The 15602-nt window shown below is 39.1% G+C and overlaps 1 protein-coding gene across 3 annotated transcripts in view; it reads right to left on the bottom strand.

The window, feature by feature from the left end:
* gabrb2a (gamma-aminobutyric acid type A receptor subunit beta2a) overlaps positions 1-15602 on the bottom strand; it is a 42479-nt gene that overhangs the window by 5674 nt on the left and 21203 nt on the right. For all 3 annotated transcript variants that reach the window (XM_042492848.1, XM_042492849.1, XM_042492850.1), the window contains 2 exons: positions 6452-6534; positions 361-498 (listed from right to left, as the gene is read on the bottom strand). In XM_042492848.1, coding sequence (XP_042348782.1) covers positions 361-498; positions 6452-6534 — 221 coding nt within the window. The remainder of the gene's footprint in view (positions 1-360; positions 499-6451; positions 6535-15602) is intronic.

The raw sequence follows: 15602 nt of genomic DNA, 5'->3' as shown, positions 1-15602 counted from the left end.
CAAGAAAAATAACTGCAAATGAGCAAAAAAAAGTAAAGTAACAACCTAAAACAAACACAAAATACAAAAAAGTGCTAAAAATTATAGTATGTTTATATTCTGTAAGATATTTAGAATATATAACTGTAGTAATCATAATGTAGTTTCTGGGTATTTTTCCCTTTTTGTGATAATTTTCTAATCTCTCTCTCTCTTACTCTCTCCTTTTTTTAATCTTAATTTTCTTGTTGTTTTCTTTTCACCTTTTCCCAAATTCTTGCAATTTTCTCATTGCTTTTTTTCCAATGTTTTTGAAGAGCATTAAATGAAAGCTGCTGCTACATGGTAAAAGAACCAAAGACAAAGATAACTGTTGTGTACCTGTAGAGAAGACCACATTCTTGGAGATGAGTTTATAGTCCACGATAGAGAACTGTGGCAGCTCTATTCTGTCGACCCCGGACACAGCACCATCTCCACCTCGCCAGTAAAATTCAATATCATCTGTCGTGTATCCATCTGCAGAGAAACCAAACAGAAAAATTGTCAATGCCCAGTTATGGTCTACAACACATCATAATATAGTGTGGTAATGTTAAATGTTAACATCAGTGGTTTTATTTCATGCTTTGTTCACATGAAATCAGGGAGACAGTAGACGGCAAAACAAATATCATTTTGGTGGATGAGAGCAGGATGTAAAAGTGGAAAAAAAGGTGAAGCCCGCAAAGAATATCGGCAATAGTAAAGGCAGACAAAATTGCATTTCAAACTTAAAATATTTTAACTTATTGCCACCCTAAGCAATGGAATTTATAACTAGGTGTTACAAAGCTCCTTTACACAAGGAGAAAACACAGGAAATCTGGACAATAACTGGACTTTACAATAACATCAAAACAAAACACAAAATAATTATATTTGATATATGATTTATTCCATTATTTGTCATCAATAATGCATCAAGACAAGCAGGTTTCATTTCACTTTCCTTCCGTTCTGTTGAACTGCTTGTTTGTTTCTCCTGTGATGTCCAGAAGCTGTTTTCTATCTGTCTGATTTTATGTGAACACATAGAGTTAGCTTTTTCACTACAAATACCATTCACCATTATCTAGAGCAGCAGCAGAAGTGTACTTGAGGGGTCAAAACATAATTAACAAGTTTGGAAAAGGAAAACATTTTGGCTACATTAAATTCTGCATATATTTTGGCTGGTGTTTCTATATCATTTTTTGTGTAAAAGGATAGTTTAATCATTTCAGCCACTGAAAATAAATGAGGACTTGAATTTGTGAAGAAGAAATATGTTTTTGACTCCCTGACAACAGCTTGAAACCAAAACGTGTCCATTTGTTACTAGGTCTAATATGACCATGCCATTACATTAAGATGTTTTAATTGTTAAAAAGAGAATACCTTGGATTTTTTCTTTTCATTTTTGGGTCTACAGGTATCCAAAGAGCACCTCGGACAGTTTTAGTTTGAGAGCAGGAGGCGCTCCTACCCAAAGATTTTAAAAGATATGTTAACCTTAAAGATATCTTATGAGTTGACTTTGACTTTAAAGTGCTACGAGCTAAAAAGTTTAGGAATCAATGTTCTAAAGCATTCATACATTTTAAAATTGATTGGATCACATTTATTTCAGCACACTATGAAAATTGTATTTTTGTTAGAGATAAACTATGCATGTTAACACAGTAGCAAGCAATTATTTCAAATGCTTTCTTGGTGGTGTGTTTAAATGCTCACTGAAAGCACCAGAAACATCACTTGCATGGCTGTCAGCTACCAAACTGAAATATTTTGAAAATAAAATATATTTTCCATGCTCATGATATCAAATCTTGATATCACGATCTATGTTGAACATGTCAAGCAGGTTGTTTTCATAACTTATTTACATCAACTTGAAAGAATGGCAGTATTTTTAAGGTAGGACATTGACTTTAAATATTATTATATGATTTGGAGAATGATCCTTAAAGACAACATTGGGTCACTTGAAAGCAAAAAGCTTTGAATCTTCCTGGAGGCTTTTCAGTATAAAAGAGTTACAATTTCTACACAACTGCACAAATATAAGGATCAACTATCTGTGTTTATAGAGAAAAACTATTGCAATGCACATAAAAAACCCAACAGCCTTGGGATAAGTTTAGAAACAAAACATTCTGTAGCAACTCACATGATATTTTAAAGCCACATAACACAGCAGAAAATTTGAGCTTGATGTGTTTGTTGCACATGCATGCAAACCATTGCCGTCATTTTTGGGGGACTCCAGTGTTGCAGACTGTCTCTGACATAGACCTAAATAGCATAGCAGACAAGCAGGTAGGTAGCAGCCATTCCTACTCTCCCTCACGTCACTCCCAGTTCTACTTTGTCTGCATCACACTCAAAATAGAGACACTGACCTATTCAGGTGCGATGAATTATTAAACTGCAAGGCTCTGATTTTTTTTTTAAAATTAACACACAATTCTTTATTGCTGTGACATTCAAGGTGAAGTTAGTCATGGTGCTTGTGTTGGGATGTTATTGGTTGGACAGGCAGCTAACTTCACCCAAAGGCCTTTTTCACAGTACACATTTTGGCTCGTCATAGTAGCAAAACACAGGTGCTACTAACAGTATCAACAGTGTCTGTGTTCTGCATGAAGCTGCCTGCACAACAACAGCTCCCTGAAACTGAAGTCTGGATAGTCAAATAAAATTGACTTGACTTGATAGCCATTTTGATGTATTTATACCTTTTTATTTCCTACTGAGACACTTCAAGATATCTACTGTGAAAAAGTCAAAAGGTGGAGCAGGTGATTCTGCAGAAACACCGCTTCTCATTCCCAGGTTCTCATTCAGTCCGGCTACCCACCCAAGTGTTGGTGTTTGATGACCTGCGAATGAGACTCAACAATCAACTATCTTTCTCCAGAATCACCTACTCCACATTTAAGGTTAGCAATATCTTATCAATATAATAGCAAATCCCATGAAAAAAATTCAAACCAACATTGTATTATTCCATCTCTTTACATATACTGTATTACTTATTCTGTCTGTGGCACTCAATTTCCTACCAGAGGCGTAAATCTTGAACAACAGGTAACAAATGTAATTAGTCTTATGTTTCTTTTAACAGCTGGGGACCGTAGTGTTTAGCAAATGTAACTCAAACAGCAATGAAGTCTGAATTTATTGGGGACTTGCATATTAATCTACGTGTGGTGGTTCAGTGAGTATTTAAGAGCAGAAGATCAGTGTATGTGGGACTGACTGACTGACTGATAAAATGATACTGGTGTGTTCATGGTAATGAACTGACATGTCAACAAATGCACTGGTGTGTTTTTTTGTACGTTTCTTTTTGTTAAAAGATTATTTTTTGGACTTTTCAGCTTTGTGGACAGTAAAGTCTTCGCAGTGACAGGGGAAGAAGGAGGGGATGGCACGCAGCAAAGGTTTGAATGGAACTTGTGACCGCTGTGGCAAAGATGTAGCCTTTGTACATTGGATGCCTGCTCTATAGGCGAGCTGCTAGGCCCCCCTCATTGATGTGTTTTAATAGTTTTTTGACAACAATGGAGGTGTATGACACATGGAATGAAGTAAACTTTGGCTACACAAATAGTACTTGTTAACAAAATAAATCAGTTGTTGGTTTTAGTAATTTCATGGGATTTTTTGAAAATAAGAAAGTAGAGATTATGCCACTGTATGCAACATTCAGAGCATCAAAATAGCTGCAAACCACTACTTCATATGTGAAGATATCGATGCATCCTGAGCAGAGAATAAAGTCTGTGTGTTTTATTATCCAATCATCTGTGTACTTTGTTGTGGTGTACAGGCTGGCTGCACATGTATGTTTAGCTCTGACTCCCTGTGTGTGAATCTCACTGGTACTCATTGCTGCAACTCTGCAATGCGCTCATATGACACCATTCCAGCCTATGTTGGAGGAACAGTGTTGTCACAGATGTGTAACACCAACCCTCTGTTTCACACCCACGTTACAAACATTAACTCTGTCTGCACTGTTGACATTGTGCACACTGGTAACTAGCCACTGGCTCAGCCTCCTCCATGTTAAGAGCCATGTGCAGACAATCTCAGCTCAGACTTTGAATCATTGATTTGCTCTGAATGTCAATTACAGCTCCTTTAACCCTTTGAAACCTAAACAAATTGGCTTAATTTCTCTTAAAAACATGGGAAGAAGGAAATGGGTAATGGAAGAAGAAATGAGCAAGAAATTAGTAAGAGGTACAAGAATGAAAATTTGTTAAAAAAAACAAAAAAAAAAACAACTACAAACAATTTTTGTTTTGTTTAGACATTTTTCCCTATTGATTTTTATTAATACATTTTCAAAGGGTTTTTTTGTGGAATTTGAGGAACATTTCTTGCCAGATTACTATTTTTTTTCTTTTTACCCACGTTGTTGAAAGAAATCACACCAATTTGCTCACGGTTCAAAGTTTTAAATAATTGTGAAAGGCATCTGAGGGCAGCTAAAGAAAAGTAAGGACGCTCCAAGTTTCAAAGGGTTAATAGAGTACTACAGGTATGTTTATTTCTAGGCCAACACAGAAGTTCGCGTTACCCTGGTTCCTGGTTCGACAAAAGCCAAGGGAAAAAAACCATCCAACATAAAAGATCTTTAATTTATTGACATATTTTATGTCATAGAACAAAATGTGAAAATCTTTTCAGCTCGTGTTAATCACAGATCTTATTTTAGGCTTCTAACCAAAAACCCATTCAAAAAACCCTGTCTTTGAGATGAGGTAGCTGGGAGAGCTAAAACGCTAACTCTGATTCCTGCAACCCTTTATTGCTGCTGGCGTGAAATAAGACACAGAATACAGTCTGGTGCAGCTGTGAAGCACAATGTGGTTGATGCTGAAATTGTACACCAGCAGATACAGTACGCCTCCCTCCACGCCTGCATCATCATCATCATTCCAGCCTTGTGCAACCCCACATCACCCCAGGTAGGGTCCGAGTCCACCATGCTGCTGTTTTTATGTGCAGCTCAGATTAGTTCTGATCAGCCAGGACACGTTGCGATTAGGAGGGTGTCGAGGAGTTTGGGAACAGGAGTGTCTGGGGCGGAGAACATTGCGAGGGAGCATTTTATGGTGTGTTCATAACTGGTCAGTCAGTTTGTGGCTCCCTTAGTTTTGGATCATTGTCTCTGCTTTGAAAGATGTCATTCTGTTACATCAGTGTATTTATCTTGGGCTGTCATGTAAGAGAGACAATGCAGCAGGAGCTCTGAGAAATGCATACATATGTGGGTGTGCATTTGCATGTATACACTACAATAAATGATGGAGAGGTAGAAATCGATTATTGCTCAGTGCAGTCCAGCATGTGAGACCAGTGGTCTGAGCCACAGTAGTGAGCTGCTGATGTATCAGGGGATCTGGGGTTTTAAGACTTGTGTCTGTTAAAAATGCATCAAGTTTATCAAGGGAAGTGAGAGTTCTCTGGGCTCATTAGTCTGAATAAAATAGCATGCTCTGGCATGAAGCGATTCCAACGTTAAAACCATTGCCAGTTAATCCATATGAGAGCAGATACTGCCTGGTGATCAAAACTGGAGCTGTGTGTGTGAGAGAGAGAGAGATTGTGTGTGTGAATTTTGTGTTGGGCTGCTTGAGAGAGGAGGAGGAGGAGGAGGAGGAGGAAAAAAAGAAAGCATGAGTGATGGAGAGAGAGATAAAAAGGCTGGGAGAAAAAAAAGACGAGGATGAGACTGTGCAAAGAAGGCAGATGAGAAACGAAAAGAGAGAGTGATGAGGAGAGAGATGGCGAGCATAATGGGAGAGGAGCAGCGAGAGGCGGTTCTGACCCGTGCTGTTTTTGTGCCACTTTAACGCTGCTGGCAATAGCGTGATCAAACCCGGAAAGACTGAGCCCTACACCACATCCCAGCCCCATAATCCTTTTCTCCAGGGACCCAGATAAAACACGCAGAGGACCTCGTCTTTCCCTCTCATGTTCCTCCATGCTCCCTCCCTCCCTCGACTCGAGAACACCGGATCACGTACAATTACAAACTCCTCGTGAAATGAGCTCTTTGTACTGTACAAACATGGAGGCAGTTTTCGGGAGGAAGCTGCACATAACATCCACTATCAGCACACCCCTGAAACACTGGACCTAATCAGGCAGCTCCACGCCTTGGGAAGCCACTGCAGTTGGAGTTGAATTAATTAGGCTGGATGTTATCAGTCAGCGAGCCATTAGTGATGTTCCTCTTCTCGATGCGTATCTCTTGATATCTCATCAGCCTTTCTCAGCATTTTGCATGCAGTCTTATCAACCTTCCTTCTACCTTGCCGCCACCAGACTGTTTTCGAACCAGATTTCAGAGCTTCATGTGTACGTGGGATCTGTATAATTCTACGTCTATGTGTGGGTGTGAGAGCTGGTTGTCAGGGACAACGGTACTTACAGCTTTCAATCTCCAGGGTGCAGTTTTGCTCATCTAGAGGGTAGCGGCGCAGGTCCATCATGCAGGCTGCAGTTGTGGTGATCCTACACACAGAGAGTGGGATGGAAAGTATATGATTTGTTAAATAGCCCAGTTTGTTTCATTTGACCTTCAACACAGAGTACGATGTTGCAGGATGATGACAAATCAGTGTAACTCAGAAGCAGCTCCTTAAGAAACAAATGGAAAATGTTATTAAACAGCTGAATCAAGATAAACTAGAAATCAAATGCTGTATTAACAAAGAGTCATCCAAGTAAGGCTTGTATCGTACCATACAATACCAGTACCACCACCAGTATACCCTCAAAGTAATCCAGTACCCAGAGAATACTATGAGGCATTTCAGTTGCAGTAAATGCCACCAGACACCACAGGCGTCGAGTATCTATACTTTCTAATGTTTTGGTGGCACACTACACTGCCAGCTCCATAAATACACCACACTTCACCACACCACAGACTGTATGAGCTGAAGCTGCTGCAGTCGTGGTTCAATCTCATGTCACATTAAAGTAGAGCACTTACAATGATTTACTGTGAGCAAAACCACCAACAGATACTCTTTTCTAGATCTGTGTACAAAATGATCAAATGCAGGTAACATTTGACTGGAGAAGTTTTGATACTGCTTGATACTGAATTATTTCAGTTTATATATCTTAAATGTCCAGGATGGAGGATTTAGTTGCAACTAGCAAGGAGGTTGCAGAACTAAAACTTTTCTCATGCGCCAAGCATGTAGGAGAACTACAGTGGTCGAGGAGAAACACAATAAAATATGGACCTATCTACTGTACTATACTGTATAATAACATGGCAAACTCGTTGGAAGAGGACCGACCCCTTATGTAGATATTCACGGCTCATTCTATGGTTGTGAAAACACAATGATTCTTATTTTTTCATGTGATTATTCACTAATGAAAACATAGTTATGGATATTATATTCCATTTCTGCCAATAGAGCCCCCTAAATCCTACACACTGGCCCTTTAAAGGTATCGAGTACTGATACCCAGCTCTTTAATATTCATCCAGCTCTGTCTGTCTTTTTAATATGTATTTCCAGTTTTGATGATCTCTTGAGACACCTGCTGATCCTTGCAACCACACAGTGCTTTTCCTTCCACCATTTCCATCCCGGTATTTTTAAAGCTCTCCTCTGTGCTCTTCACTGGATTCCAGCTCCTGGTGCTGGTCTATTAACCATAAATCAGAAAAAAAAAACCTTCCCTATGCTCTCAGCCCCGTCTGTTGCTGGTTTGATGCCATTTGACCATTTTATCCTTATGTATGTATAATTTTTTTGCAGTTTTGTGAGCTTAATGTTTGTCTAGATGGATTTTTGCTTTTGCACGTATTGTCCTGTGTACACAGCATGCTGATGCAAAAGATAGAAACTGCTCTCATTGGACTATCCTGTTTTACTAAAGGTTGAATAAATAACTAAGTCAGTTTTTGTAGCAACTGATGACTTGCAATTAACAAGTGAAACATTTATTTCATCCGTCACATGTCCACAAACACCCAGAGATCCTGTGACATCCCATCAGCATAAGCTTTCGACTTTGCAGCATTTTATAGCACTTTGACACCTGCATGTCCTGTCAGTGCATACAAAAATCTAATTAGAAGCCGGTTTAAAGTGTGCATTGCATTTATACTGGACAAGTGACAAAGTATAGAAAAACAAGCATGCACACAAAGAATGCTTGTTTTTTAGTGTGCTGTTTATGTATACTATTGTCCCACACTGCAATAAAAAAGAAAATTTACTAGATGATAACAGTAATTGCCTTTCATGTGACATTATTTTGTCTTCCATCAGTGCACATAGGCTATTACATCATTAACATTTAAATGGAAAAGTACATTTATTTTTGTATACTAAGTGCAGGAACAATAAAAGGACAGGCTCTATATAATTAGGACTATTTACAATATGGAATTAGGACACAGCACTGGTTTTATTTTTAAGTAGATAAAACAAGAACTAGGTTCAACCTCTGGTCCCAAAATCCTATAATAAAGAGCCACACAGTGTGAGCCAGCCGCATCCGACAGGTTCACTCAGAGCGACGTACTTCCTGTTTAACACACGACAAGTTGGCCAGAGCTGAGACGGGCTGGCAACCGGCCGTGCCAAACCCCTGAGGCTGTCTGAGAGAGACTGGACACACAATATAACTACAGGGACTAAATCTAGCATCCTAGACTAGTTAGACAACCCCCCTTCATACACACACACACACACACACACACACTGATTGATATAACATGATAGCATCATGCGACCATTAACAATAATAGCAGCCTGTGGGAGAATTCCCAGTATAGGTTGACGTATTTGTCGTGACCTTGGGTTTTCCTTGTCATAACTGATTACTATCAACTCATCAATTTATTGCTTTAGTGGTTCATTCATTCATTCATAGTTGACAAGATTACACTAAAGTAAGTCAGTTCATTATTGTCCATTTGTCAATCCTTAAAATCAGATTTTCTTAATTTAAGTGAAAGAAATCAGCCAGAAAGATTATAGTGTATCATTATACTGTCGTGTAATCTCGATTGAAGATACTGACACTCATTTCTAGAAACTATTGAAACAAGCTGGTTTGTAATAGGGACAGTTTAAAATAACCTCACTGGACTCATTTGGTTTTAAGATGAGACTTAGGACTCGGTGGTGCCCTGGAAATTTTCGGGGTGACCGCTAAGGTGACTAAAAATCTCGGGGGTGGCACACCAAAACCTGAGACCACAACTGAATTTCAGGAACTGACATATTCTGTATATTGGCTGGTAAAAATGGAGAGTTAATGATTATTTTGTTTCATATTTGTGTACATATAATACTGCTTTGTAATTATTACCGCCATTTTGTTGTTGTGCCTATTTAAATGTTATCTGTGAGCAATTTGTGTTAATTTGTACAGCACTTTGGTGGTTGTTTTTAAATGTGCTATATAAATAACCTTGATTTGAAAACCTTTAAATCTTTGACACTAGACAAATTCATATATTATCGTGTAGTGAATATTGTCACATCACCCAACCACACCTGCTGAGATGGAATTTCCTTTGCAACAACTAAACAGCAAAATGCATTTTAAAAAATGCACTTTTAATTTTCATGGGGGGAGTGAGTCCAGATTTTTCCTTTTAGCTGTACACATTTTTGAAATGTTTCAAACTCTTGCTTAGCATTTAGGAATACAGTGTTCTGTGACGGAGCAGAGGGATGCTGCTGCAGTAAAAACTAAATCACAATATCTTTCCTCTCTTAACTTCATCACAACGACAAACTTATCTTGAAGAGTGCTTTGTCTTTAATAATTAAGAGCAAAAGTTTATTTGAAATCCGTCTACATAAGACTTGCAGCTCCCCTGGGCCCAGCTTGGCAAGTTTAGGATTTCATTTTTTGAGCTGTGGAGACGCTCAGTCTTTCTCTCACACACTCAGGCTCTCTATCTCGCTCTCTCTGCCTCCTTTTTCTTGCTCTCTGGGCTCTTATGTAAGAGCCAGTTAGCAGGGCCACGGTGCACTGGGGGATTAACACAGGAGTCTTATATCTGTCCTAGTTTACCCCTTTTATGGTCACAACTTACTGGGATGTTGTGCTCACCAGCCAGCCACTCATCACTCACCATCATCACCATCACCACCAGTAAATCATCACAGTGGCAGAGGAAGCACAGGGGAAATGTGGAAATGAGGCCAAAATGGCAGGGGTAAAAATAACAGCCTATTTATAGCCCACCTACATCATCAGCAGAAGTCTCGGAGCTTTTTTGTCTGAGACTCTGCATCACTGATCAAGAGCTGCTTCTGCATCCACTGGCCTAGCTAGCATGTCCGATACCCACGCTAACAATTAATAAACAGCTAATAACGCAGGAGGAGGAGAGAGGGATGAGGATTTCTCTGCAGGATTCCCTCACCGTCTTCGCCTCTCCTCCTCCTCGTCATCGTCATCTCCGCTGCAGAGAGAGTCTGCCATGGACCTCTGCAGCAGCGGCGGCAGCAGTGATCATGAAGCACAGGCTTTTTTTGCTCTTCATCAACATCAGGGCTGGTCCCGTTCTCTCATCCCAACCTGCCGGAGGAGAGGCCACGCTCTAACAGATCACGCAGATTCAAACACGCTACATTTGCTCTGCGTCGGAGCTAATAGGACACGGAGCTCTAAAAAAAGGCTGTTTTTTTTCCCTTCTGTGTATGTTCCCTCACAGTTCAGCCTGTGTGTGTGTTTGTGTGTGTATGTGTTTGTGTGTGTGGACCCCCCCTAAGGCAGCCTGTGCACCTTTATTCCAAATGACCTTGTTTACGGACATAACACAACCACCACGAATTCCCAGACAGAATCTCATTTCGAGGGAGCATCACAGCAGAGAATGCAGAGAGAGATTTTTTTTTTTTTTTTTTTGCAAGCAGGTTGCAAACCTGCACATCCTTTAATTAAACTGACATATTATCAAATGAGCATTGTGATGGAGTAAGAAGTTAAATTAAGATGGAGAAGCTTCCTCCATTTTGGATATAGAGCCCGTGTTGAGCTGAGGAAACATGGCATGCAGGATTGTCTCTCCCTGCTCAGGCACTGTTGCCAAATTTGAAAATAAAATGTCTGCAGTGGCAACAAAAAGAGTCCAGCGTGTGCCAGAGCATGCCAAATCAAAGCAGAGCTTTCTTAATTTCAAAGTACAGGCACATCCAGGCACATACAACATGCAAACCAGCCTATCTCATCAATTGTTTAAGAGAGAGATGGATAACTTTGAAGGCGACGCTGAGCTCGTATTGATGGTATTGACAGAAAATAAAGGCTTATTTAAATCCCTCTCTTCCACCACTCAGCAGCTTTCTCCTCCTGGCCATGCGATGTCATCTATTGAGCTGTGGAGTGGAACACTCCTCGCCCAGACAAAAGAGGACGACAGTCTCCATAGCACAAGGATATGTCCTCTCACAAAAGGAGTTACAATATTCACAGACAGAGAGAGAGAGAGAGAGAGAGAGAGAGAGGAGGGAGGGGGGAGGAGAGGAGAGGGAGGGCGGAGGGAGAATCCTAATAATTTCTCCATTTTGAATGAAGTCTGACCTTCATGTCTCTTTCTTTCTCTCTGGCTCTCCCTCTTTTCTCAATCCCTCTCTGTGAATTCTGAGCGACATGCATCGGGAGTCATGCACCGAATGTCTTTGGTCTTTCCTCCTTTCCTGCATAAAATGAAAGGCTAAGTGGGAGTTTGTGTGGTTATTTTTTCCTCCTGTTGTGTGTGTGTTTCTTTTCTTGCAGCCTGGGCGGTATCTGTGTTATTGGCTGAGCCTTTTCAGGGGCTGGGTAATTAGATCAGACTGCCTCTCCCTGAGAGTCAACCCGAGCTCTAAAGTGACAGTTGGGAGCACTGTTGTAATTTTCTGCTCCTCCTGGTAATTGAAGACCAGGATTTGGCAGGATTGGGATGCACTATATATCCAGGGGAATAAGGAGTAAACAACACCCTCACCCTTCCTCCTCTGCATGCACCCCAAAAATAACACTCGCCTACTTGCACACATCCACCAGCAGACACAGATCCTGCAGATCACTCATTCACACACATACACACACACACACTTAATGCCTGCTGCAAACTAAACAGCACTCTAATCTACTGGTGCTCCCCAGGTGCGGTGTTAGCTAATTTCAGTTAGTTTAGCACAAATCCACGCTCACCTTTGAGGCCAATAATATGTTTACTTTCACAGCTTTTTATGCAAGGATTTAGTGAGACAACATCCCATCTTATGGCGTGACATATTTACTCGTGATTGAGGTTTTGAAAAAAGCAAACAGCAATTAAATAATGCTGGAGAACTGATTTGTAACATGTTAGTGCGTTATTTTAAAAATATAATACCAACTGCCATACAGAAATGATATGTACATATGTTGATTTTCCACATACTAAATGTATGAGGAAAGAACATATACGTACATATATATGCCCATCATTATATGTTAATATAAAAGATACACACTTATGTCAAACATTAAGAAGAAAAACAAATATAAATATACAGAAGTATTGTATGTATGTTGTTTTCCCAAACTTGCTTGTATAAACTAAATATATATTGTTTCGAAATATGATTGCAACAACAATTAAACCCTGTAATAATTGATCATATAGATATTTTCTTTTACATATTATATTGTAGACATTTATGTCATGTACAAATATATTCATGCCAAGGCCCATCAATATATGTTGATTACAGCTGTGAATCGTAAGCATTTTCCTAAATAGCATAATCCTTAATTGGTAAAATTAACAATCTATCAATCGATTTTGTTATTTGAGAAAATTGCTTATTTCAAACGCTACCAAATGTGTTTTTTTTTATTTTACTCAACGCTCACAGCAACATAATGCATATACTTTGACAGCTTTGAATAGCGATTGATTGACTAAATATCACATGTTCGATTAAATACTTAACAACTGATAAATTGATTGTTGATTAATTGTTATCATCCCTTATTTTGATATTACACAAATATATCTTAATATAAAAGATGCACATTTGTATGAAAAATGAATTAGAAAAACATTGCGAGCATACAGAATTTGAAATATATGTATGTTGTCCTCAAACTTATGTGTAAAATTAAAATAGATATATAGATTATATAAATAGATATCATTAACATATATTGTCACTTTTCTTTCTCCTTTATATTTTCTTTTTCTTGTATTTAGGTCATTTTCTTATAACTTTTTACAAATTTCTTGTTTTGTTTTTTTTCACCATTTCTTGTTAAGTTGCCTTCACATGTTTTTGAAGAAATCAAGCCAATTTGCCCAGGTATCAAAGGGTTACTTTATAACAAAATATAATTTCTAAATGCGGTTTTTATTCAAAAATCTTAATTTCTAAAGTAACTGGTAAATAAAGCTTTCAGATAAATTTAGTGAAGTAAATGGTACAATAATCCCCCCTGAAATAATATGGAGTAGAAGTATAAAGTGGCATGAAAAGAATAGACTCAAAGTACCTCAAATTTCTCTTACATACAATACTTGAGAAAATGTACGTGGTTACTATCCACCGCTGCATTGTGGAATTGCTACTTTTACTTAACTAAAGAATATAAATACTTCTTCCACCACTGTTGACCTTTACACTGACGATAAGGACTAAAATGAATGAATAAGCAGACAGAAAATGACACAGTCATGCCCTCAGACACCCTGGCAGGACGTGTTTTCACATACAACCTGTTTTCCCGTCGAGGACTCTGAGTCTCCTCTCAGTTAGCCATCCGCTCCACATCCACTAAAGCCCTGCTGTTGCAACCAGCCGGCCCGTCTCTACAGGTATGTGTCAGCGTGCTCACAGCACACAGGCATCTGGCCGGGCTGACTCTGACAGAAGCTTGTGTCTGGACTTGCTAGCATCAAATAAAACCTGGACCAAACCCACGAACCAAATAATGGAAGAGCCGGGAGGCACCGGCACTGACAAGGACAACGTATCTGAGGTAACAACCACATCTCTCTGCTGCACGCACACCCTCAAATTCACACCAAATCTCCATTGCTTTTTGACTGTTGTGCAAAAATATGTGTTTGGGTTTATATAATTGAGTCAGAGTGTTATAAATTACATTTCTCGACTCCTGAAACAAAATGTAGCGATGAATAATCTGGTGCAGTGCAGATACTTAAATTTTTTAAGCAGTCTTTGCGCAAGAAGGGCATCTGAGTCTAGAGAGAGAATGACTGAATGCTGCAACATCTTGAATTAGCAACAATAATCTCATCTTTTAAACACGGACACTAATCTGAGATCATTTGCACACACACACGTGAAGAGGAGGCGACAGATCAGAGGAGGCAGCAGCACCGTGATGGACGGGCTGTGCTAGCCTGTGAAGTCAAATACGCAGCATCAGTACAAATACAGATTCAGTGTTTGTATTGAACTGCTACATTATTGATTATGAGTTATCAATTATGGATGATAGTCTCCTCAGAGGCATCACAGTCCAACACCACAAAGAGACGTCTTGTAGACGGGTTTAACCATCCTGCACAATCAGACTCAGTTCGGCTGTTTGCACCACCCTGCTTTATTATTGATCACAACCGATCAATTATTGATATTGATGATCATCAGGGGATGCGAAAGGCTAAAACATGAAGCTGTAAACCTCCTCCTGTACACAGCTGTTTAAGGATGATTCTGCTTTATTACAACTTGGGTTTTATTTCCATAGTGGTCGACATCATGTCTATCAGATATGAAAACAATGCTGAGATCTGTAAACATGATAAGAAATGTTGATCAGACAGTTTTGTTATAAAGTGCTGGTTTCCAACCATGTTGACCACACAGTCACAGTGTCATGTGACTATGAGTTGTAACTAAAGCATGATTCATATTTCAATAGTTTGAATGGTCTCTTAGATGTCCCAAAGAAAGAGTGAAACAGCCAAAACATAAGAAAAAGTGTGAAACATTTACAGTTTGTTTTTTTGTCCGTCTTAAATAATCCAACCCAATAGTCTGAGAAAATGTTCTCTTTTTTTTGCAAACAACAGGTACATTTTTAAATTATTTTGTAGCAGATACATCAGGAACTTTACATTTCTCAGGAGTGCTGTGGTAAAGGTACAGTAAGGGTTTAGGCATATAAGTAATTTAGTTATGGTTAGAAAAGATCATGTTTGGTGGCACAAAAGACACTGGTAGCTCAAATGCAGCTGGGAAAAACCACAAAGTGATGCAAAAACATTTAGGTTTGTCGCCACAAACACCAGAGAAAGTGCAGAAAAGGGTCTCCAAAAAACCAGTCTCGATCAGTGGTCTGTTTTTGTCTGCAGCGGTCTGCAGTTTGGCAAGTGTCTCGCCTATGTGATACACCATCTGCCTGCCCCGTGACAAAGGTCAGCTTACTGTATATATATATTATGTCATTTTGGAAACATTGATATAAAATGTATGAAACATGTAAATGTGACATATCTGTAGTTTGTAGAAATGTATGTTGTCACATTTTGTCCTGCTGACTTGGCTGAATAATTCCTTAGATCTCCTTAACAAAAATTAGCATGTGTA

This window comes from Plectropomus leopardus, chromosome 9 (genome assembly GCF_008729295.1).
Source record: "Plectropomus leopardus isolate mb chromosome 9, YSFRI_Pleo_2.0, whole genome shotgun sequence".
In the NCBI taxonomy this organism is placed as follows: Eukaryota; Metazoa; Chordata; class Actinopteri; order Perciformes; family Serranidae; genus Plectropomus; species Plectropomus leopardus.
Note: the sequence above shows the minus strand (reverse complement) of the source record. Positions and strands in the feature narration are given on the sequence as shown.